This window comes from Maylandia zebra, linkage group LG18 (assembly GCF_041146795.1).
Source record: "Maylandia zebra isolate NMK-2024a linkage group LG18, Mzebra_GT3a, whole genome shotgun sequence".
In the NCBI taxonomy this organism is placed as follows: Eukaryota; Metazoa; Chordata; class Actinopteri; order Cichliformes; family Cichlidae; genus Maylandia; species Maylandia zebra.
In genome coordinates, this window is record NC_135184.1 from 29,955,327 (window position 1) to 29,980,801 (window position 25,475).

General features: G+C 40.2%; 1 protein-coding gene across 10 annotated transcripts in view; it reads left to right on the forward strand.

Moving 5' to 3' along the window:
* ctnnd2b (catenin (cadherin-associated protein), delta 2b) overlaps positions 1–25,475 on the forward strand; it is a 240,754-nt gene that overhangs the window by 23,848 nt on the left and 191,431 nt on the right. For all 10 annotated transcript variants that reach the window (XM_024806087.2, XM_076876378.1, XM_024806086.2 and 7 more), the window contains exon 2: positions 21,426–21,562. In XM_024806087.2, coding sequence (XP_024661855.1) covers positions 21,431–21,562 — 132 coding nt within the window. In that variant the 5' untranslated portion in view covers positions 21,426–21,430. The remainder of the gene's footprint in view (positions 1–21,425; positions 21,563–25,475) is intronic.

Genomic DNA, 25,475 nt, shown 5'->3' on the forward strand with positions numbered 1-25,475 from the left:
ATTGCATAAAAAATTTAATATCTCAAAAAGTATAGAAGTTATGAGCACCAAAAGTCATAGCAGGAAAGAGCAGAAATAGCAGAATATTGTAAAATTTGAATGGTAAAAATAGCATTTTTACCATTCAAATGTCTGCAGCATCCACACAATTACCAGACTTAGTTTGCTGGGTCACTCTGTGTGCCACAGACAATAACCAGGCTGCATGTGTGAAACTCTGCATGCAGGAGGAAAGACGCTGAGACAGGAGAGACATCCACTTATTTACCACCCACAGCATGAAGGCACACTGTATACTGATACCAGTGGGAGAGCATCAGTTAAATGACATTAGTGGATGGACTGGGAATAAAACAGGATTATGTTATGTTATGTCTTTTGCCTTGTTTTTTGTTTTTTGTTTTTTTTTACCTGTTAAAAAAACCTTGTATGAAAATCTCCATAAAGTGAATATAATCACTGTCATGTACTTTACAGTGGAAACATGGCTGCTTGCGTTTCTAAATGTGACTCCAGCATTTTATTGAACGTACTGGGAAAGCTGGCATACTCCCTGTGCGAGTATGTGTGTTTGTCAATAAGAGCACATTAGCGATTTGTGTGTGTGTGTGTGTGTCTGTGTGTGTCTGTGTGTGTGTTTAGGTCAGCTTTGCTGCCCACATGGTTTCAGGTCTCTCACTCTCTCCTGCCTGAGGCTATCCTGAGGTGGATCCCTGCTGCTGTCCCGTAACCTTGCCAGTGACAACACTGGCAGTCAATCATTTTAAAGCAGTTTATGACTTGCCTCCTAAACTAAGAGTTTAGGCAAAGGATGTGTCACATAAAGCAGGACCGCTGAATTTTTGATGCAAATAAAAACTGTCCTTTATTTGATATTATTTGGGGAAAAAATAAAAAAGCAGCTTGTTTCTGTCTTTGCATAAGTTTTTCCAACAAGGACAGTGTGCCAACAGCAAGGCATTACCCCTAAATCTGATCGCTCAGACCCCGTCTCCAACCACCACCACCATCAACCTCCGCCTCCAAAGCCGCCCCAACCCCTTCCCCCGCACTATGATAATCTGCTGATGTGACCGTAACCACTTATCCTTCCACAAGATTGAGGAACACGGCTGAGCAAGGCTGATCATTACGAGCGTTACAATTCACGCTAGTGGTGCTGGATGGGATCGAGTCCTGTTGCCGATCTTGAACTAAATGGCGTAAGGAGGAGGTCTGTCAATATACTTTTGACCATTTGAAAGCTTGTGCTGTTGACTGGATTGATGTTTCAAGCTCATTTCATTTGTGTCAGTCTGCTCCTGATGCGTCATGCCTCGCGGTTCTGCAACATGATTTGTCTCTCACTTCAGTGAGCGCAGTCCAGTTAGTGAGTGATGATTAGATGAACTGCAGGGGGTTTCACAGTCGTTCAGTCTTTTGGCATTAAATCACTCAAATAAGCAAGTTCCTAATAAATGAGCAGGTTTTCACACTCACAGGGTAACCTTGGCGGAACTTTCCTGAAATATTACACTCTTATTCGTCAATAAGCCTCGACTCTCTCCAGCCTGGGATCAGCACACGCCTCCAGGATACCCCGTGAAGAAGATTTGCATTGATATGGGAGTAGTTTTGAAATGATTTCCTCAAGATTTATTCACTTGACAAGATAATGAGTAAAGATGAGGCCTGTGTGATCTTAATTTTTGAACAGTTTTGGTGTCTTAACTTCAAAAATGCAGACTCTCGTGTAGGATTATGACTTAATAAGATCGTTAAAAGCATTCTAATTTCAATTTGGCTCTATGCAAACCCTTTTCAGCAAAAGAATGTCCCCGCGAGTATAACAACACAAACACAAGCTCGCTGTATGTGAAAAGCAATAGATTTGGAGATTAAGAGACATTCTGAGAGAAAATAAGAAGAGAGGAAATGACTTGAGGATTTATTTCTGCTTTATTTCCATGTTCAGAGAAAGAGGAAACAAATAAAATTGTTCAGATGGGATAAAAAAAATTTCCAGGGGACTGACGGAGACATCTCTATTTGTAAATCTATCATACTTAGCCGAACAGCTGCTGGTATAGACTCTCTAAGTGAAGTTTTACAGTATAGCACTGTGTGCACTTCAAGCATACAGATACAAGGATGTAGTCTCTCTAATCTCACTGAGCCTCAGTCCTTGGTTGCTTGAACTTGTTTTTGTGCTGAGCGTTGTACGTCAGAATCACAGTGTAACTCCCACGTGAAAATGCGCATTTACAGTTTTTCATTCCCAGTTGCTCCAAAGTTATGACCTCTGCACCCAGCAGGTTTCTTCTGAAAATGACATGACTGACATCTTACTCCTTATTGCTGCTTTGTGGCCAGATGTATGGAATCAATGTAAGGAAAGTATTTTAGCCGTTTGAGCATTTGCTCATTCTGGGTGGTATCCTAAGCACTGCTGACTATGCACAGTCAGCAGTGTGTTATATAAAGTCAACTGGTCACATTAGTAGTGAATGTAGCAGTGCAGAAACCAGACAGGAGCACAAGAACACCTTCCACTGTATACCCTCTTTTTATGTTGTATTGTTGCATTTGCATTTGTATAGTATACTGTACTACATTTTTAACTTAGTGGTTTACTGAGCGCTTTTACAATCACCCCATAAACAACTACATAATAATCTGTCGGCCCCCGTTTTGCTTCCAAAACAGTTCTATCCCATCCAGGCATGGACTAGACGCCTGAAGGTGGGCTTATGGTATCCGCACCAAGATGTTAGTAACAGATCCTTAAGTCTTGTAAGTTGCCTGGTGGGGCCTTCATGGATCAACTTGTTTGTCCAGCACATCCCACAGGTGCTTGATTGGTTTGAGATCTGTGGAATATGGAGGCCAAATCAACACCTCGAACTCATTGTTGTGCTCCTCAAATCGTTCCTGAACCATTTTTACTTTGTGGCAGGCACATTATTCCGCTGAATATTATTTCCATGAAACGGTGTATAAGGTCTGCAACAATGTTCAGGTAGGTGGAAGCAGGACCCAAGGCTTCTAAAAATAGCTCGTGGTGATGGGGGAGAAGGGACTATACCTCCCGCCCCATCAGCTTAGGCAGCTACCATCCCACCTGCCTTTTTTCCTTCCCACTGTCGCCAAAGTGCTTGCTCATAGGGGGTCATATGATTGTTGGTTTTTTCTCTGTATGTATTATTGTAGGGTCTGCCTTACAGTATAAAGCGCCTTGAGGCGACAGTTGTTGTGATTTGGTGCTGTATAAATAAAATTGAATTTTGTGGAAAAATTGGTCCTTGTGATGAGTTGGGAATTAGAATGCATGGTCTACAATATATTTATGTTAGTAGGAATGGCAAGATTAAGACAAAAACAAAAAGAAGTTGAACCCTGGCACTTCCTCTTCTTTCTTAGCACAAAGTTCATGAAAGGTTGGTTATGAATTTGTGACCCTATTTTTATGACAATATAGTTATAGTAAGGATCTTAAATGTCTCATCTTTTTATTATTCCTAAACCCCATATCTTTTATATGAACTGTTAGCCAGACACATACAATATTAAGATATTGTCACCGTATAATCTGACCAAACTGTTTGGAATGTTAAACATGAAGCAACATTAGCATTCATCCTCAGTGATGTTCACTCCTTTTTTAGCTCCACTTTGGTTTTCTGGCTCTTTAGCTGCCAAACTCTGCACTGCGTTCACCATCTTGTTGCTACCTTTCCCTGACATTTGGTTCTGAGCAAGCTGTGAAGGGTTTCATCAGAGCTTTTTCCTGTGAAAAACAGATGCCTGCTGCTGCTGAAAGGCAGGCTGATGAGAGCAATGAGACTGAAACCAACTGCGTCTTTGGAAACCAGAAACAATGAGCTGAAAGATGCTATAAAGGTTGGTCAAGCTGAGAGAGTGCTATAATGTTAGGTGATAATTCTCTACAGGTGTGTCAGTATGGGTGACATTTATCACATCAGGCATAGGCATTTTGCCCTTTGGAAGATATAAATCTTTATTGGACAGCTTTAGAATAAATCCCATATTATCTGTGAGGCTTTTTCCAGGAGAACAGAGGCAGCAATTTTCCTGCCAATTCAGATTTGGGGTCATTCATTAAACTGCTGTGTTGAGTCAGCCAGACAATATTAGTATTACTGTAAATATGTCTTTTTTTTTATTGCCTTTTGCTCTATCCGGATATGGAAAGATTCCTGATTATTTTGGAAGCCATCAGGAAAATGAAACATGTTATCACTGCCGGCTGTCAAAAGAATGAAACAGCTGTAATAAAAAGAGAAAAAAAATCACAGTTAATCAATGAACGTATAAAAACTTAAGCCAACTGCTGGCTGTCACAGGGATTTAACTCCACCTCGGCCAGATATATGTATTTCCTGTCTTATCTAAGACTGAGACAGTGCCGCCTGTCGAGAACATCCTTTAACTCTATACTGTCACCATCAGCAAGGAAGATTATTTAGTGTGCACTCTTAAAACGTTACACTGCTGCGAACAGATCAGGCTTGTGCTGTTGCAGCAAGATGTTTGCTGCCTTCCCTTGAGTCAGTCCCCAACAGACTGACTCAATGTGCCGAGGTTAAGCTGTAATGACACAGTCACTATCACAGAGTGACATATGGTGTGTGTGTGTGTGTGTGAAAACTCTTATTTAAGCATATTGCTTGCTCCCAGCTGAAGAAAAAGTGATAATGAGAGAGGTTAAAGAGTTAAAGTGTGAGTGTATATAGAATGGTGTTCATTAGAATAAGTATGTCTCTTTCTATATGGGAGCATATGCCTACTCACACTGAGCAGGTAGCTGTAATAGTTTCATCTCAGCTACACGGCTTTGAAACTCACTGCTGTTCAAAGCATCTGTTTGTGAGAGGTAGCCAATCAAAAGAGAGTCAGCTTGGGAAGCTACTCTACAAGATAAGTCCTAAAATAACAACATGAACTTAGAAATGAACACAATTGGTCTCCTTTAATATACAAAGTGGCAAAAATCAGCTTAGTTATTCAAAAGTAGTTGTTTTTTATATGAATGTGAGGAGAAAATAAGCAGCAGAATGATTAGATTCTTTGATATTGTTTCTTGGAAGTTTAGCCCTGCTGGGATGCCCTGTAGTCACTCATGTCTTTCATTGTTAACATTAATGATGCGTGTTCTGTTATTGAATCCGAACTTACGGTTTTCATACTTACAGTTTCATTCATGCTAGCTGCTAATGGAAGATTTTTTATGCTAACATCATCGGTGTGCTGTGGTAGTTAACATGATAGATAGCAAAGACAAAGAATGTTTTTGAAATGCCAGTGTACATATGCATTTCAGCAAGTTGAACTCCGAGCTCTCTGTGTTTACCTGGAGGGACCAAGATCCTAATAAAGTTTTTCAGTTGTGATTGCCACCGAATGCTCGAGCACTAACCTTTACCTCAATATTTTGAAGAGAGGTAAAAGCAAGAAATCCTGTGACAGATAGATTGTTGATAAAGTTCAGATGTTGTTAAGGATTTGTGCAACAGAAACAGAAATAAAAATGTAAAAAACAGGACCTTCAGATTCTGTTGAGGCCACCGTTACTTTGTATGACTGCTGGCCAGGGACGTGCAGAGGGGGGGGGCTAGAGGGGCTTGAGCACCCGCCCCTTTCCTGATGAGTGCCCAAAGTGCCCTTTTGTTGAGGCAACTTTTAAATTTTTTTTATTTATTTATTTATTTATTTATTTATTTATTTATTTTATGTGTGTGTGCGTGCGGAGTCCTGTCTGTGCCCCTCAACAATAATATTTAACTATTAATCATAGTTTTGCTAAATAAAAGGATCTGGCTTGCATCAGTCACATGATCACATTTAACCAATGATCGCCCTCGACGGCAGAACGCGCTGGTTACGAGCCGGGAACGAGCTCACAAAGAGCACGCGCATTTTTTGCGGTCCGGAGCTGTAGGAGAAACACAAGTTAACTCAGAGACACAGACTGATGCGACAAAACCAGTAAGTAGGTGTACAGCGTAAACTGTAGTGTGTAGCACACAGGAGTATTAGCTTATTACGTACACGTTGGTAAGCTGTCTTGTTGCAACTGACTAACTGAAACAAACGAGCGTGCTGTGTGTGCAACAGCGCGACAAACATTACCTGTCCTTTTATTAACTGCACAAGTAGTGCTGGTCATAGCTGCTGGCTACCTGTGTCAGGCTGTCATGGGTCTGTAGCTCTGTCACCGTTTTAGGGAACATATTTAGTTTTAAAGTAAGTTTCTGGGCATTTCCTGCCTTTCTGGAGGGATTATATTTCACTAAAAAACGATCTAATATGCATGTCCACATAATAATTATTATAATTATAATATATTAAAAAACACACGCTGTATTTTAAAGAACATACATTAAGAAGCAGATTATATTAGATTTATATTTTAAATAAGACAAAATTTGGATTTTACAGCAGTAAAATGATTGTATCTCTACAGTTTAAAAATGTAATAAGCTTTGCCCTGCACAGAGTGGATAGTGAAACAAATGGAATCATCATAAATACATTATTTCATATTTATTACTTCCCCCTCCTCATTGGTTTATTATTGTAGCTCTAGTAATAAATAATAATGTAAGGATGCCCATAGTATATACAGTATTCTGAAGAAGGTCTAAAATGTCACTGTGTGTGCATGTGTGTGTTTTATTTAGCTGGATTTAAAAAAATATTACTCATGATATAACATTGTGCAGACATGGCTGGTAAGGACATGAGGAGGAAACAGTAGGAGCTGTATGAGGCTACTAAAGGCAGTGCTATAACATTTTTCTGTCATCATTTTATTACAGATTAAGTGCAAGAGTTGTTAGGTGTGGATAATTAGATTATAGTTTATTGCAATAGCAAGTTGTGCCTTGTTCTCAGATAGACAGCAAGTGGAGAGTGATATATGAAATGATGGGAAGGAAGGAAGAAGAGAAGCAAAGAGTGATTCACAGGCAGAGCCGAGTTTATGTCACAGTTTTTCGTTGCCTTATGGTTCCAAGCGCTGTCACCAATCTTTGCATTTTGTTATTATCTCATGACACTTGTTTAATCAGCTACCATCTCTCCTGTGGACTTTTTAATGTCTACAGTCTCAGATCAACACAGCCCTGCCCTTCCCATATTAGATTCTTGATGAATGTGTGTTGTTGTTATTCAGCATGGTTCAATGTGCCCCTTTTTAACTTTGAGCACCCGCCCCTTTAAACCTCTCTGCACGTCCCTGCTGCTGGCCAAACCAACATAGTCAGATCGCTTCGTCTTTTTTGAATGTCATGTCTTTATGGGGCTTTAGACCTTTCTGAACTTGCCATGGAACTAAAAGTCCTGAAGCCTGGAGGCAGAAATAGATTAATTATAACCAACTGTGAAATGCATAAATTGCTGTGACACTGGGATGAAACTTTCTGTCTGTCTGCTATGCAGTCATCTTTAACTATTTGCAAACCCAACTTCATGATGTCATATCCATGCCTTGGCCACGCCATATATACTGTTGGTGTGAACAGGTAGAGATGAAAAAGGAGAGGCGGTTCCAAGCCTCTAGGGATGCCTGCGCCCTGGCGCCTTCACTGGCATCTCTAATCAAAACAGTCAACTTGGATCACAGAGGAAGTCTGCTAATTGAATTCCATTGTTGGATGTTTATTTTAGCCCGTGTGAAGTTTAATTTTAGAACAAATAAACTGGGGCCTTCAACAAGAGAACTCGGAAGGCGAAAAAGTGTGAATTGTAAAGTCCAACCAAATCATTAGTGAGTGTTTATTACGTTGAGTCATTTTAAAACATTAAAAAACATGTTTTCTATCGAAAGACTTTCTTCTGTATGTATACACATGCTAAATGCTCTGACTGAAAAAAATTGGTTTTTCTTTGTAGCGCTGGTCAGCTCCTGCAAAGTGAGCAGAAAACTTCTTAAACCACAGGGGGTGCGGTCTCTGCTTTCTCTGCTTTGTTGTAGCCTTGTTAGCATTTCTGGGAGTTCTCAAAGCTGTGATGTCTAGTGCTGTATTAGTTATTATTAATCTCTGGCTCACTTCTCTGGCTCCCCACACGCCCAACCGCTCATGGCACATGGCTGCTCCTCCCCAGGTCGGACTCTGCTGGAAGTTGCTTCCTGATAAAAGGATTTTTCTTTCCCGCTGTCTCCAAGTGCTTGCTCATACGAGGATGTCTGATTGTTAATTTTCTTTCCATTATTGTAGGGTCTTTACCTTACAGTATAAAATGGCTTGAGGTGAGTGTTGTTGTGATTTGGCACTATATACATATCCGGTCTTTAAGTGATGACATATGAATGCTGATTCCGGGTCCAAACTAATCTGCATTTATTAAGGCTGTTGTGTTCTTAACATGTTTTGTATCTTGTTTTATTTAATCTGAACAAGCCCCTAAAAAAGGGCAATGGTCACTATCGGCCTCTCTTGGGTTTTATTACCACTGTTCGATTTAAAGCTCAGTTTTTAAAACCTTACGATGCAACTACAGCCCAGCCCATGCAGCAGTATATGAATGACTAACCTCGTATTGTGGATGGATTATCTCAGTTGTTCTCCTAACTGACGTTTGGTCCGTTTACAGCATCCTGCCATGCGATTGCATTTGTCCCTAACCATCGGAAACCCTTGTGTTAACCTTTATCGAGTGGAAAAAAGTTAGCATTCATCCTCCACCTTCTCTGTGTTTATGTTATGCTAACCTAGCGATCACGTAGCACCTCATTATATACCAGCTAGTCCAACTTCAGTAACCCTACAAACGTCACTGCTGTTTAGTTTTCTGTCTTCATTTATGTTGGAAGTGATAGCGGAGCTGTGCGTTTTAATTTGTATCATAAATCTCTCAGTCAGAACATGGTATATGGTGTTTAGGGGGAAACTAGCAAGCTAACTTTCTGCTAACTTCCACCTCCATTAAATGTAATAAATTCTGTTTTCATGGATGCCTGGATGTTAAACTTAATTGTTTCACCTGGTATAGCAGCAACACTGATCATTTTATTAAAGATGAAGGAATTTAGACAGTTTGTATCTCTTAGTGATGCCACAGTGTTCGTTTGATATTGGGACCTGGAGCGGAGTTTGGACACGGAAACTGCTAATGATGTCAGACATACAGGCCGGATTGAACTGAATTTATAAATTCCCTTGGAATCATACAGTTGTCTTTTAAAAATAAACAGGAAAATGTGAAATTCAGTTCTCTTATGTAGCCCTCATCCATTTTCCACATTTTAATGACGCCATAGCTTGCAGCTTTGGCTTCTTTCCTGTGCTAACCGCTTTATTGTTGTTAACTGATATCAGTTTTGTTAAATAGGAAACAGAAAGTGAGCTCAACTGCACAGTGGACATGTTAACTAGCTGAAAGTTTATAGAAGAAACCCACATGTCCACACCCACATCACCTGACTCAAAGGCATAAAAACAGACTAGCAATGTATACTAGTTCACATCCCATTTTATGAAAGTTTTGGACAGGACAACATACTGACAATTTGTAGAGGCTTTTGGGCATTCAGAAAATACAGTCTGCCTTCAATGTGGCACTAGGGAATGTCTTCAGCCAACTAACAAGGGCATGCTCATCAAATTTCACATCAGTTCAGTCATGAGATACTGTTTCCTGTGTATAAAGTTAACATTTGGCCTAAGGGTGGAAGAAAAGGAGAGACTTCTTCCACTGAGAAGCATAAAAGTGCTTTGAGGGAGACACTCATTTTGTACAACTAGGAGTTCTTATATGACTCTAACCAAATAGCAGTAAAGCTCCCAAAGAGGAGTTCTGTTTTTCTGATGAATCATCCTCAGGGGACCACTAATACCTACAAATAAAAATATTTATTTGCTTGTTTTCCCTTGCACATCATATCCTACTTTCTGCTTGCTTCCTTTAGTGATGGGATTACAGCTGGTCCTAAATGTTGAGCAGCACAGCAATGCTACAAATAGCTTTATGACCCCAAATGTTGTGATTTTCATATGATAAACATTGTCATACTTTGTTTAAGCGTTGGTCTAAATTGCTCTCATAATCAGACCATGATAGAAGAGAACTTAGAACAACCTCATCAATCCCATCCTCTCGTGTGGATGTTTGTTGATTGCTTTCATGGGAGTCGCTTATTAGTTACCTTTATATGAGGGGGGATATCCCAAAGCTTGGTGGATTGGTGGATTTTTTTTTTCTTTTTAACAATGCTGAACACCAGCTCTATTCCATTTGTTTAAGATTTTATTTTCTGAGGTCTGAAATCAGGTTAGAGTGGGCTGTAATGGTGCTGAGGGAGCTGTCCTGATTACCCACCATGCCTTCCAAAAGTAATAATGTCTGTGCTCGAAATATGAGAAACTGCCTCCTATAAGTGTAAATGAAATTGAATTTCCTTTGGCAACCCATAAGTTGACTACAAAGACAGTTTCCCCCTTGTATTTGCAAATTTTCTGCAATATTCCCCTTAATTAAGTTTTCTGCATTTCTGTTCCGCACCATTATTTTACATTAAATATAGTCCCGTTCTGTGTCATTATGGGCAAATAATGTGGAGCTGTCACCGAGTTTAATCAGCATCATTAGCTCTAGTGTGTGCAAAACTTCGTTAGACCTTAATGGACACCATCAAACGTCTGTCATCCCTCAACACCTGCCATCACACTGCTTTAAGGCTATGGTTCTTAGTGCTGTTGTTCCTTAGAATATAATATTTACAGTGTGTTGGCTGACTGTTGAACCTTCTTCTGGGTAATTAGCCACATCCATGTGAAACATGAGTGCGATGGGAAAAAAGAGAAAAAAAGAAAATGTTCCTGTAAGCTCTCCTATGTCCTTGGAACTTTGCTAGGTGAATTCTGATTATATAATCAAGAGTGCTTTCTAGCAAACACCAACAAATATCAGTGAGCGCCATTAGCATTTGTGCTTAAAATATATAAATGAAATGAAAGCAATCAGAGCGAACTTAATTGCGATCCATATTCAGCGAGCCAGGCAGCAAAATAACAACACAGCAGACGCCCTCTGAAGTAGCTTGGCAAGGGTTTTTATTGTCATGTAACTGGCTTTCTGCATTCATGCTTTTAATAATACATATTTATTAAATAATGGATTTTTATTGTGGCCAAATGCCTCATAATGGTCTGTTCTGAGCTGCTATCCTTAAGCGATATTCTGAGCGATGCACGCTGTCTTTTACAGCACTGCTGTAGGTACAGTGTCAGCTTGTGTACCCACTTAATATAAATGCCCATTAGCATCTGCACTTTTCCCACAGATAGATTTAGTTGGTGGGTAATTAACCCTGAATGATGCTCATAAAGCCATCTGCTATTGTCTTCCAGCAACAACTCTGTGGTGAAAAGTCAAATGATCAGTGATACCATCACGGCCTGTCCACATGGATACTGTCACTTATTTTGGCTGATTAGAGTTCCATATGTTCTGTGTGAGGATAGATGACATGAACGCTATCATACAGAATATTAGGCTAACACATGTTACTTATCAAATTAATAATGGCTGTTTACCTAAATAAAACATTAATGCCATTAGTAACATATATATTTACCTGTCAGTCAGTTCAAAGTCGCTGCAGTGAAAGAGGCCTGTATCTCTGAAATGCCATCCAACCTTCAGGACCTTAATTTCACATCCACACTTCTTTGCAGGTTGCAGATTATGATACTAGCACAAGATGGCAGCGTCCATTTCCAAGATACTGGTATAGTGGGAGGAAGTACTGACACGCCATACGTTCAATGCAGGCACCTTGTTATTCCCCATCTGGTTCATGTGGACTTTAACTGGGAAAACAGTCCTAATCTGCAGGACCTGTAAATGCTGCTGCTGCACCTTTTTAAGGTGAACATAAGTGCTCACTCCTCTCTCTACTTGTCTTGTTTATTTATTTATTTGTTTATTTAGCAGACGTTTAGACTTGTTCTACAGGAAAAGCACAGGTGGTACTAATCAATTAACAGCAACCTAAAAGTCACAGTCATAACTTCATTCAGAGGAGCTTGAAACTGAAGCAGCTAAATTGGGTTTAGTCCTCTCCCTCTTGCTCTGTCTTCAAACCTGTGATTTCCCAAACTTCCTTTGTTAAAAGACTTGTAGCTGCCCCAGGTAAAGAATGATTAACTTATTTATGTTTATCCTTAGGCAACTTAATCATTTAAATGAGGCTGGGGAAAGATCATAGTCAGGATTCAGGGCTTGCAAAATCACTAGCCCGACGTCCCGGAGCTAGCGATATCTCCGGTTGGGCGACTAAAATCTATCTCAGCCCCGCCCGTCGGGCTATATGATAACCCGACGGGCTATCATATAGCCACTTGGGTGGTTCGAGCCCTGGTTGCTCCAGTCTCAATGCCAAATATCTTTGGGCAAGATACTAACCCCTAATTGCTATCCATGTGAATGATAGATAGAAAGCACTTAAGGATAGAAAAATGTGCATGGATGGATGGGGTAACCCATATGGAAAAGAAATAGTAAAAACTTATATGTGATTACTCATGAAAGTGACCACTTTCATGAGTAAATCATATAAGTAAATCACATGATTTACTCATGAAAGTGGCCACTTTCTCATTACTTTCATACATTGTTTTAGTAAGTATCCAAAACATACAAGTTTCATTATATAATTTTTCAAGGGATCTTATATCTGTTTTCACTCTTATATGCTTTTCATACAAGTTTCACACAAGACAGATACAAACTTTATAAGATTTATATATATCTTTTCCATATGGGAACCTTTCAGCACTGTGGGTGCTTTTCCAAATATGGATGCTCTCAATTCCAGATGTTTAAGCTACCAATCACACCCCCACAGCCCATCTGTCACTCCTAGTGGAATTATAACAGGAATCCGCTCTGAGCCCCTTCTTGTTTGCAGTGGTGATGGACAGCCTGGCAGGCTGCTGGAGTTTGATGTTTGCAGATGACACTTTGATCTGTAGTGAGAGTAGGGAACAGGTGGAAGAGCGCCTGGAGAGGTGGAGGCATACACTGGACAGAAGAAAGGCAATAGAAGCAAGACTAAAATATTTGTGTAAATGAGAGGAAGGGGAGGAATGGGTGGAAAAGTTAAAATGCAAAGAGTAGACATTGTGAAGGTAGAAAATTTCAAAATACCTGAGGTCAATCATTCAAAGCAACGGACGGTACGTAAGACAGCCAGGTTGGAGTGGGTGGAGATGAGTGTGAGGGGTGATTTATGACAGAAGGATAGCAGCAAGAATGAAGGGGAAGGTTTACAAGCTCGTATGGTTTGAGACAGCTGCAGTGAAAAAAAGACAGGAATCTGAGCTGGAGGTAGCAAAGTTGGTAGCTGAGATGGTTGAGACATGTACACAGGAGCCATAGAGGATATACTGAACAAAGGATGTTGAAGATGGAGCTGCCAGCCAGGAGGAAAAGAAAAAGACTTCAGAGGAGGTTCATGAATGTCATGACTGTGACAGATGTGTTGGAAAAGCTGATATGTATCACCTAAATAGTAAAATGTCTCAGTTGAAAGAAATGACATGATATCTATGCTTGGTTATGAGCAAAAATTGGTATATAGGTTTGCAAATCACTGCAATCTATGCAGTTTATGAGTTTATGTAACACTGCTATGTTTATCAAGCTGTTCAAGGGACAGCCTTGTGTGAGAAAGTTGTGTGTAATGTTGGTCTTAATATAGATGCAAACCTTTTCAGCAAAAAATCCATTATCCATTTTCATTAAAAAATATTAATAATATTGCTTGCGTTGTCTTCAGAAGTCAGCAGTCAGAAGTACAAAATAATGTCTGGGATAAGGCCTTTTATAAATGATGACACCTTGATGTAAACTCACATACTCACATATAGTAATTCAATTTAATTCAGTTTTATTTGTACAGCGCCAAATCACAACAACAGCTGCCTCAAGGTGCTTTGTATTGTAAGGTAGACCCTTCAGTAATACATACAGAGAATAACCCAACATTCATATGACCCCCTATGAGCATGCGCTTTGGCAAAGGAAATGTGGGAAGAAAAAACTCCCTTTTAACAGGAAGAAACCTCTGGGAGAACCAGGCTCAGGGAGGGGCGGGGCCATCTGCTGCGACTGGTTGGGGTGAGAGAGGGAAAACAGGACAAAAGACATGTTGTTGTTCATATAGTACAGTGGGAGGATCTCTATACTATAAAGCCGGTATGCTCATGTACTGTTAAATCCAACATTAACTCACATATTAATTCTGTTCTCCACCAACTGAGTGTAAATATGTATATATATGTCTCTACTGAGGTAGGAAAATAAGAGCAAACCCATCAAACTGAGGACTGTGAAATCAATGTTTTAAAAGATGGCAAAATGCTCTATAAAGCTAAAAGGGACTGCTCAAATGTCCAAGACAGGATTTTAATTAGATAGGTGTCGGTTGGGGTTTTTAATGTGTCTTGTACTACTATCATTACTGTTTCATTTCTTTTGACATGTCCATTAGACAACAAAAGAGTAAATCAAATATCACAAAACTCTCAGAGGTAACACAGAAAAGTTAAAGCCATACATTCACGGTTGACACTGGGTTTAAATAAATACAAAGTGATACACAGACAGTACTAATTGCATTGGTAAATGTTGTTAATTTGGAAGCAGAGTCGTGGGTGCAGGGTCTAGACAAAGGGACAGATGACTGGTGAAGACAAAACAAAACACTGCTGCAAGTTTTAATGAGGCAACGGGGGACTGCCCATCAAACACTCATATCTCAGATAGAAAGTACAAATACCCACATATGCACACACGCTTTAGTGCACTATGCACACACATATGTACACAACAGGAAATAGAGTCGTGAGTGCAATATGCAACACCCACAAAGAACCTTGCCATACAGAGGTTTAGCTGATTTGCTGCACCTCTGATGAATTCTGTCTTCACCAAAACATGCCTGTCTCAGACCCGACTGATGAGCTTAATGGGTCAAAAGATTAAGCCCAATATTCCCCATGTCAGACATGTCAATCATAGCGTGGTGAGCTGCATTTACAATGTTACAGCAATATCAGAGATTACGCTGTGAAATGCAGGCCTAAATACCCCTGCATTACACCGCTGAAATATAGACCTAAAAATCCAAGATTATACTTCAGTGAAATAAAGCCTTTAGGCCTAATCCATATTCAAAGTCTTGTCTCTAGCTGGGCTGTTGGCCTCTGTAACCTAGTTCTGATGGCTGTTATTGGGGAAAGCTGCTTTGTACTGGTCAGTTGTGTGATGAGGGCTTGGACACGGTCTGTCAAGTTGACCTATATTTGGCTGCCTGCCCTGTCTGCAAAATTAAAAAACAGATCTTCCTTTGCGTTTTATTCTATAGGCAAATTGGGCCTTCTCCACTTTCGGTTTCAATTCTCTGATCAAGCTTGGATGTACTGTCAGGTTAAATTTTTAATGCTTAATCAAGCCAAAGTAAGGAGAGACTGAACACAGTGCAGGATCAGGACATCCTTCACCATCAATGTAGGAATTTCTAGTGTTGGTGCAGCAATGTATTAGTATGCATGGTGATTTTTGGGGGGAGGGATTAATGCTAACACCACCATGCTGAGGTAGCCCCACTGACAATGCTAAGCTCTACTCACACAGACCTAGGGACCAGTTGGCTGATCGCCAGAGAAAAATGTGCATTGGTGTCACTGGCATGCTTGGTCGCAAAGAAGTATATGGTACTGCACAAAAAAAACCCTCCATTGGATTGCTTTGGTTGCCAGTAGATTGCTGCAGTAGCACATAGTTTCTCTGGAAGATGCTAACTGGTCTTCAACCACTTGCCAACTACTGGCTTAAGCAGTAGTGAAAATGTGAATGTGAAATGCACGGAAGTGAAGTGGTTGGTTGTTAAGGCACAACATTTTGGTTTGTGATGCACTTTTTCGAGTTTTACTCCCACTCAGTGGTTGGTGTGTGTTTGCAGACAAATCTTCATCTTCTATGCAAACTACAGGCAACCCCAGCAATTTGCAAACAAGGAAAACAACTAGGAGGCTTTGATGTAGAACGTTCATTCCTACTAATGTTACCCAGCAAAAGCCAGCAACGATTCTCCAGCTGGTTGAGAAATACGCATCTTTCCCTATTGAACCTAGGTTGCTAGGGTGTTGGTCATGTCTTTAGAACTGAGGCTGAAGTCTGAAATTATGACATCTAGAACGCACAATGTTTGTCACCATCCTAGTTTCTGGTAATATAGTTTCAGTCCATATGGTAAGTGCTTCATTGCATAAATTAGTGGTAGTACATAAAAAATCTGGAATCACCAAAGTCTGTAGGACTTCTGGGGCTTTTTAAACAGCTTGTCTGTCATACAGGTCCTGAATCTATGGAGGAATTCTGACACACTTAAGATGGTGGTTTTGCTTCATATGCCTGCAAACAGGGTCCGTCATAGTTTGGGGCAACATTTCAGCCACTGGTGTAGAGGATGGTGTTAAAATTAATGGAATTATAAACACATAAAATTATTGTCAGATTTTGATCCCCCATGCAGTACCAATGCATACCTGGATTGAAAAAGCGAACACTGGAACACCATCAGTCACGGATTGGCGTCCCCAAAGCCCGGATCTCTAACTTATTGAAGCAGTGAGGAGTCATCTTTACAAAGAACCTTACAAAAGGAAAAAAACCTCCAAATAAGAGCTTTGAATGTCCTTCAAGAAGCATTGAGAACTATTCCTGAAGTTCCTGAAATGACAAAAAAGCTACCTCCAAAAGTTTAGTTTGTGATGAAGAATAAATGGTAGTTGTAGCAAATAATGACTCAAGCTTTTTAGAATTGTAGAAACTCTGTATTTTGATTTATGTTTGCACATTTCAATAAATCACTGGACCTATTTCCCATTTTCCTAGCAACATAAAAAGAAATGAGGTGTGGCTCAAGAGTTTTTTCCACAGTACCATATTTCCCAAATTTATTTTCAAACACTCTTAGTTTTTAATAGAAAAAATACCCAACCAGACTTCAACTCATTTTGTAAGCCCTGCATAAATCATTTCAGAAGTATTCCCTATGGAGAAAACAGAAATGTGCACTAAGCAAGACAACGATAAAAAGCAGAGATGTGGGGTGATGATGTAAGAGATGTGCAAACATGATGAGTACATCATGGCTGTGCAATCAAGACTAAGCAAATAGATTAGGTAGGCTAATGGATGAATGGGCTTAACAGCGGTAGTAATGGGATACAACTCATAAACAGGCATATGCGGTAAAGTCATAATGCGGTATGAAGAACAGCTGCAGGTCATTGCTCAGATCTAGAAATTCCCAGTAGTTAAAAAGGCTCTGTTAAGCGAACATTGCCTCACTGTTAAAATGTTCATTTGTACCAGTCATGCTGCTGGTGTGAAAAAAGGCCTATTTCCCAAGTATGCACTGCATGCATGACTCAGCGTGGCATACAGTGGATGGTGGATCAAAGACAACTACTGAAGTGACTTGAATTATCTGTCTTCTCTGTTGAACTACCAAGTCACTGAAACTGCAGGATCTTATTCTTGTGTTCCGATACTTCCAAAAGGAGTTCTAATTTCTTTTCTGCCTTTTTTCTTTTTTATTCGCTGGCCTAGTTTCATCTCCGTCATATTTTAAGAATTGTATATCATTTTATTCAGTGCGGAGATTTTTACAAAACAGTTTTCTAAACTCAAGGGTCAGGCTTTATTGTCCCCACAAGGAAATTCGCTGTGTTAATAATCTGTGTTTAGGCACAATGTGGTACTCGGTGTGGCAAAAAAATATGTCCACCATAGACTGTAAGAAACAGATGTCACTCATTGGTTTGTCACTGAACAAAGTGCTCTCCATCATACTCAACCCATCTCAAGTGTACAGTAACTCTTCCTTCTGTGACAGGTGAACAACACTTGTCAGGCACCAGATTTCACACAAATATTTCGGTATTGTGCTTTCTTGCAGTTGCTTTTTTTATAGTACACATATTATTTATTAAAGCAATTTGCACTACTCTCTTATACAATCTTGGTCTTATTTAACTTAAAATCATTTTTATGTTTTATTTTCTTTGTTTGTTGTATACTGTTGTATACATAAAAACTTTGCACCATCTCACAGTATAACGTCCTCACTATGCACCTGCTTTTATTCTCTAAGCAGCACCAGCCATTGCAAGCTTTCCTCATTGGCTTCAGAATGTGAAGCATGTAACGGTGTCACAGAGCCAGATAAGCAGCATGTTTATGAGGTACAGTGCATCCTCGGAGAAGGTGAGGCTGAGAGAGCTCAGGTGCATTGTAGCATTGCAGGTTCAAATTCAACCCACAACCTTGTGGGTCATCCTCCTTCTGTCACCCTCCTCTGGGTGCTGCCTAATAAAGCAGAAATGTGCTGAAAAAGATGAGCACGCACTGAAACAGGTCAAGTGAAGAGAAGTGAGGGAGGAGAACACAATAGTGGGGAGGCACGAGGAGGAAAGAAGGAGCGAGAGAGATTACGCGTAAGCAGCAAAGTGGGTGGAAGTGAAAGGTTTTGGTTTACAAACAGTGATTTGGGAAACGGAGAGCAAAAGAAACACTCCAAAATGGAAGACACGTAAAGCCAGGTCAGCCATATTAGCAGCCTTCAGTGACCAGAGATTGTTGCCTAGCAGCATGCAAGAATAGTTTTCTCCTCTTATCATGTCTTTTCTTCATATCCCATCAACCTCCTCCTCTTTTCTCCTCACCTCGCCTCCATCTCTCTGCTGTCTTCTCTGGGCTGTCATCCTCACTCTCATTCATTTTTCCCTTCACCCCCCCTCCTCTCCGCTCACAGGCTCCACTTTTCTTACCTCGGCATTAGGCTTGTGCTGCCTCATGCCAGCAGCACAGTTTTACGTGTGTGCACGTGTGTGTGTGTGTGTGTGTGTGTGTGTGTGTGTGTGTGTGTGCGTGTCTGTGTGTGTGTCTGTGTGTGCGCATTCCTCATTCCAATCCTTTCCCCAGTGTATAAATCTGGCTGATGCAGCCGTTACACCAGCTCTGTGCTGCATCAGGATTACATGGCACATGTGAAGCCCGTGTCCTCCTACGCTTGGTCAAATACAGGATGACACATGGCATCAAGCATGGAATTTGAGTGTGTTTGTGTGTGTGTGTGTGTGTGTGTGTGTGTGTGTGCCAGTCCCTCTGATGCTGGAACTATGGAAGTTAGACTTGTGATACCAAAATAGCCGCCCAAATATGTGTTCAGACCTTATCTAAGAGGCAGTTACAAACTTTTTTAAATACCAGACGCAACTTTACAGCTTTTTTCTTAACAGTAAAATAACTACAAATGGTTAAAATAAACCTATCCCCACAAAGCTGCATGTCTTTGGACGGTGGGAGGAAGCCGGAGTACCCGCAGGGAACCCACGCAAACACGGGGAGAACATGCAAACTCCACACAGAAAGACCCCGGCCTGATGTTGGAATTGAACTCAGGACCTTCTTGCTGTGTGGCAACAGTGCTAACCACCGTGCCACCGGGCTTCCTCCCAACGTCCAAAGACAGCTTGTGGGGATAGGTTAATTGGATAATCCAAATTGTCACTAGGTGTGAATGTGCGAATGAGTGTGAATGCTTGTCTGTCCTTGTGTGTTAGCCCTGCGACAGACTGGCGACCTGTCCAGGGTGTACCCTGCCTCTCGCCCTATGACAGCTGGGATAGGCTCCAGCGCCCCCCGCGACCCTGAAAAGGATAAGCGGAAGCGAATGGATGGATGGATGGTTAAAATAAAGGATGAAAGTGAAGCTGCTAATTTACTGTTAAGTCTACATTCCTGCTCTCAGCAAGGACCATGAGCTGTGTGTAGCATCGGAAACAATATGTGGATACATGCACTGGAAATGAGCTTGCTCTGAAAGGTAGCTGGGCTCTCTTGTTCATACAGCAGAGGCTCAGAATGGTGCACATCCACATCAAAAGCAGTAGGTGAGGTGACTCAGGCATCTGACACCTCTTAGGTGAGGTGTTCTGGCCCTGGGGAAGACCGAAGACATGGGAAAACCTCAGTGTAACCCCAAGAAAAGCTGGAGGAGCTGGTTAGGAAGTCTCACCTCTGCTTAGACTGTTGAACCTGCGACCCAGATAAGAGGCAGAACATGGATGGATGCATATTATGAACCGTTACCTGTGCAGATTAAGCTCTACAGTAGACGTGTTATGTTCGATCTGCTTCATTGTTACTAAATCTATATCTTCTTTTTAGTTTGTGAGGGACAAAATATTGTAGCACTCTTAGCAACACATTATAGCACGACCTGTGACTAAGGATAAAACTCCCCTCTAAATAAGTGGAAGTTTTATGCATTTTCTTTGAAATTACAGTGTAAATATATACAATATAAATGGTAGGTATGCTATAATAAAAAGGTAACAAATCAGATTTTTAAAGGAAACAAAGAAATAATTATACTGTAAGTAAATTTGACTACAGTGGTCCCTCGTTTATTGCGGGTGTTACGTTCTAAAAATAACCCGCGATAGGTGAAATCTGCGAAGTAGCCAACTTTATTTTTTATTATTATAGATGTTTTAAGGCTGTAAAACCCATCACTCCACACTTTATACACTTTTCTCAGACAGGCATGAACATTTTTACACTTTTCTCTCTTGTTTAAACACTCTCAAAGTTCAAACCTTCTTAGAAAAATAAGTCCAGTATTATAGAATGAAACCAAAGATCAAAACCTGTTTTCAGGTCCAGAACATGGAAATAGAACAGCTGCGAGAGAATCAATGGTGCAGAAGTAGAGGAAGCAAGAAGATTGAGTTGAATAAAGTTTGACTTACCTGACTGTTTTGTTTTGCTTAATGCGCCTTATAATCCTTTGACATTGACACTGTTGTGTTTGCTGTCTTCTGCTAGCGAAGATTTATGTAAATTTGACAAGCTGAACGCATTCTGTGCTGTACAGGAGACACAGCACCAGATTGATTGAAAATTGTCTACAACCAAGCAGGACGCTGAACACAATGCGTTGTAAACACACAATTTTTAAAAATGTGTGTCTACAAAATTTGATTCTGCATTATCTCTGTAGAGTATGCTCCCTCTTCTCGCTGGCCTACATTTGTTTTGCTCCCGTGCACCTGTCCTTGATGCGTCACTGCCCTTTTTTAAATGCATGCTACAATAAGCTCTAGCTACCTATGACCTGAATCTGAAAAAGTCAGAAAGAAAATGCAAATAAAGAGCGGAGCAGTAGTCTTTTAGCAGGTTTTGTCAGTGACCAAATAGATTTTTTTCCAAATGGATTTGTTACACAGCTCCACATCCAACCTCCACTCATGTGTGCATGACGAGTGTAAAAATTATGTCCCACTCTAAATGTTGGGATGTCAGTGTCTAATAGTAAAAGACTTGCATGTTCCCTTGTTTTCCAGGAGGTATGCCAGTGCCTGAGGTGGCGTCTGACACTGCCAGCGCTGCTACCATGTTGAGCCCCGTCCTCAATGCCTCCAACGGAGACGGCTCCGAGTCTGAAACCACCTCCGCCATCCTCGCCTCAGTCAAGGAACAGGTTAGAAGTCCGTGTGTGTGAATGTGCGTGTGAGCGTTCTTGCGAGTGTGCGTGCGACGTAAATGGAGGGCTGTCACAATTAATGAAATATGATCACCAGAATGTAGTGAGGATAATTCCCCATCCTTTCGGGGCGAAACAAGCTGACGGTAAACAGTAAACACAAATGATGGAATGCCCATCTGAGCTAATGTGTCACAAATATGTCACCACATTTTGATCTGTTAGGAGAGAGCCTTGGGCTACAGATGCTCAGTATTATTTTTGAAAATACCCTAATGCAGTAGGACGCATCATTCGCCCACATTTTGTCAAAGCCTGAGCAGCTTTGTTGGAAATTCTATGTGTGACTAAGCATCCAGCAGATTTTTTTACAGTACAGTCAAGATTGGGCAACACAGCTGGACTGTGTTTTGTGTTGGTTATGCATTAATGAAGGCTAAAGACTTTAATGATTTTTTATTTACAATCCCTTTTTTGAATACACTTAACTCAGGTATGCTAATTTTAAATTGTACTGATTTAGTTGTATATATAACAGTAAGTCATGTAATGTTGTGTTATAATTATCAGGCTTTTAATACATGAGCTTGTGGTAAAGAAAAAAAATACTGCAAAAGACAATGAATTTGAATAAAACACATGGAAATAGAAAAAATATAACCAGAGTTATATACAATGATACAGAGATACAATGAAAGTGGACCAAGATATTCACAAAACAAGTTTTTTTTAGGGAGACATGATAGAACAGATGCAGAAGTGACAGATGTTATTAGCCATTTACTGGTAGCTACTGCGTTATTGTCTCTCCAAAAACACTTCCTTTGTGGTTTGTGAGTTTTGTTTTGCTTTTGTTGGGGGTTTTTTGTGAGATTTTGCAGTCTTTTTCTATTTACTGCCCTTTTTTTAAACTTGCAGTGCATTTGACCTTTCAGGGCCACTGTATGTAATCAACCAACCCATAACCAAAGATAAATGTGATAATACCTTAATAAGCAGGTTTCAAAGAACTGGTCAGACCCGTGAATATCTATATCATAATTTTGACTAAGGTAAGAAATGAAATGTCTTGAGGGAAGCACGGTGCCACAAAGTTCTACACATAGAGGCTTTGTTTGGATTTATTGTTTCCCCAACTGTTGAAAAGGCCAATAGCACTGGATTTATTTGGAATCGTGCAACAAAAGCTGGGTAAATACTACACTAAACAAAGTTAATTCTTCAGATCTAATCTGCTTTGAACTGTCAAAACAAACACTTGGTGCATTTCAGATTCGATGCTCATTATTGCAGCTTATAGTACATTATGTTACATACAGCATATGCATCAACACAGGAGTGTTGGGATCCTAAAGAATGAGACAAGAAACAGAAGAGTTGAAGGAAAAAAACCCTTTCTATTAGTTATAATGCTCTTGATGGCAAGTTCATACAACAAGATGTATAAAGCAGTAGAGTGCTAAGTAGAAAAGCACTATATGACTCAGCCCATTTACACGTTTGAATTCATGTTGGGATATTTCTAATCCATGCAGGGTCAAAATTATGCATACAGCCTCAAATATAGACATACACTCATTTAAATATTTTAATAAGTGGCGCTGTTCTTCAATGTCTTTTAACTTGACAAGGCCAAGACCTATTAACTTCTCGTTAGTGATCATGATTAACTACAACTGTTAATTTTTCTTTGCCGATTAACAAATAGCCAGAACAATGGAAAAGTTCAGGGGACTCAGTGATGATCTAAGAAGAAGAACTGAAGATTCTGAAGTTCACACAAGTTTACACAAATCGATGCTTAAAAGATAAAAAGAAAGCAGGCTAACATTAAGCTTGGTCTTCCCAAAGCCCCAAACTCAACTCTACTGAAAGTTTGTGGATTCTGCTTAAAATGTGGGTCTGTACAAGGAAACCAACCAATTCAAATAGACTGTACCAATTCTGAAGAAGGGTCGTCAACTATCCAGTCAAAATTATGTTATGTAATTAGATGACTGCCAAAGGGTCTAGTCACGGTGCAATGTTTTAGGGTACATTTAACCAAATATTATTTGGGTTGTATGTATATATTCTTTGTACAGCAGCAGCAACCAACCTCTGGGCCACGTACCGGTCCGTGAGTTGTTCGGCACCGGCATAGCTGGATTGGCCATTTGCCCGGTGGGCTGATGGTGAGTTTTCAATTTTATGGGCGGATGTTTTTTTGTTTGTTTTTTTGTAATGGTATAAACAATGAAACGTGGGGATTGGCTAATGTGTCATGATCAACTCTGGGCTTGACCAATTACGGCCGAGGAGGTTGGATGGAGACCCCGCCCCCTTGCTTGGGCAATAGCTCTGAAAGCAATCTTATCACAGACAAACAGAAGAAAATGGTATTGAGTAGAGATGGCACGATACCACTTTTTTATGTCCGATACCAATACCGATATCATAAATTTGGATATCTGCCGATACCGATATGAATCCGATATAGTGTTTTTTTAATCAACAAAACTGTTTTTTAAAATATCTTGCTGCATTTTGCAAGTCTGCAAGTTCATACTCAAGTTTAAAACAACAACTACACTAAAGCTATTCTGTTATACCTGTATACAAAAAAAATATTTCATAGTTCAGCAATACTGATCAATCTAATAAACTTAAACCTACACCATCCTCCCTATTCTGGTATTTTAAAGAGTACTTAGCGTAAATATTAAGCAACCTAACTAATAGGGTTCCAACTCCCAGCAACAACAAAAATAAATAAATAAAAAATAGGGAACCACCCCTCACGCTCCACCTCATGATGCTTAATCGACGTAATCAACCTTAATTTGATGCAGTGTGAAAAAAATGCACAGAAATCAATTATTTTTCAAGAAATATTAAATAGATTCAACATCTTTCTTCAACAAAATTGCAGACTGCACAGATGGTACCTTCCCAAAGGAAAAAGTACTATAGCTTACTAGGGTATATATATTAGACTTAATAGTCACTATATACAGTAATTGACTTCTATTCATTTTACATCAAATTAAAACTTTGGGTGTCAGATAATTATTTATTAAAAGCTAGACGTTTTAAATGAGAATAAGAAAGAAAAGTATGTCTTTGTGCCCCCTTTTCCCAGTTAATGCCCTATCGGCCCCCCTGGCTAAACTTTGCTAGATCCGCCCCTGCACAGTTACCAGCGTCAGCTACGTAGAAAAAGATCCTGGTGTAGAAAGTAATATTAAATAAATTCTAACAACAGCTTATCAAGCTTAAACGTGCTGCTGTTGTTCAGCCGCTGGTTTCCTCTTTCTGGTGCAAAGTGGGCCAAAAACAAAGACGGACTCGCGACAGAAAAGCCAATCAGCTGATCATTTAAGCAGTTTCACGATTGAAGTAGCAGCCGGAGAGCGAGAGGCAGTCGCTCGTTAAGCTTAACGCAGGAATGCTTTACAAACATTCAGAGATGGACTTACACACTTGCTTTACTTCTCTCGGGGATAACTTTGTCGGAGATGAAATGCCAGGTTGCTAGCGAAGCTCCAAATGCTATCCAGACCACAGGTCCCGCATGCCACAGCCGCTCTATCACGTGATGCATACTGCTCCGACATGCTAACGTTCTGAGGTGAGTTACGGCGTGTTGCAAGTTTTGTGAGGTGCTTTCGTGATATTTAATGGATCGGATTACATTTTTTATTTTTCCGATCCAGTCATTTAGGTCAGTATCGGACCGATACCGATACGTAATATCGGATCGGTCCATCTCTAGTATTGAGATGAAAAGGAATGCAATTTGTCCCATACTTCAGCTAGAATGAAAAAAAAGACACAAAGCTGAAGCTATTCTGTGTCTTTACGCTGTCAGCTGCCTCTTCTTCTCTCATTCCCTCCCCCTCCCTCTCTTGTCAATCATGAAACTGATCAA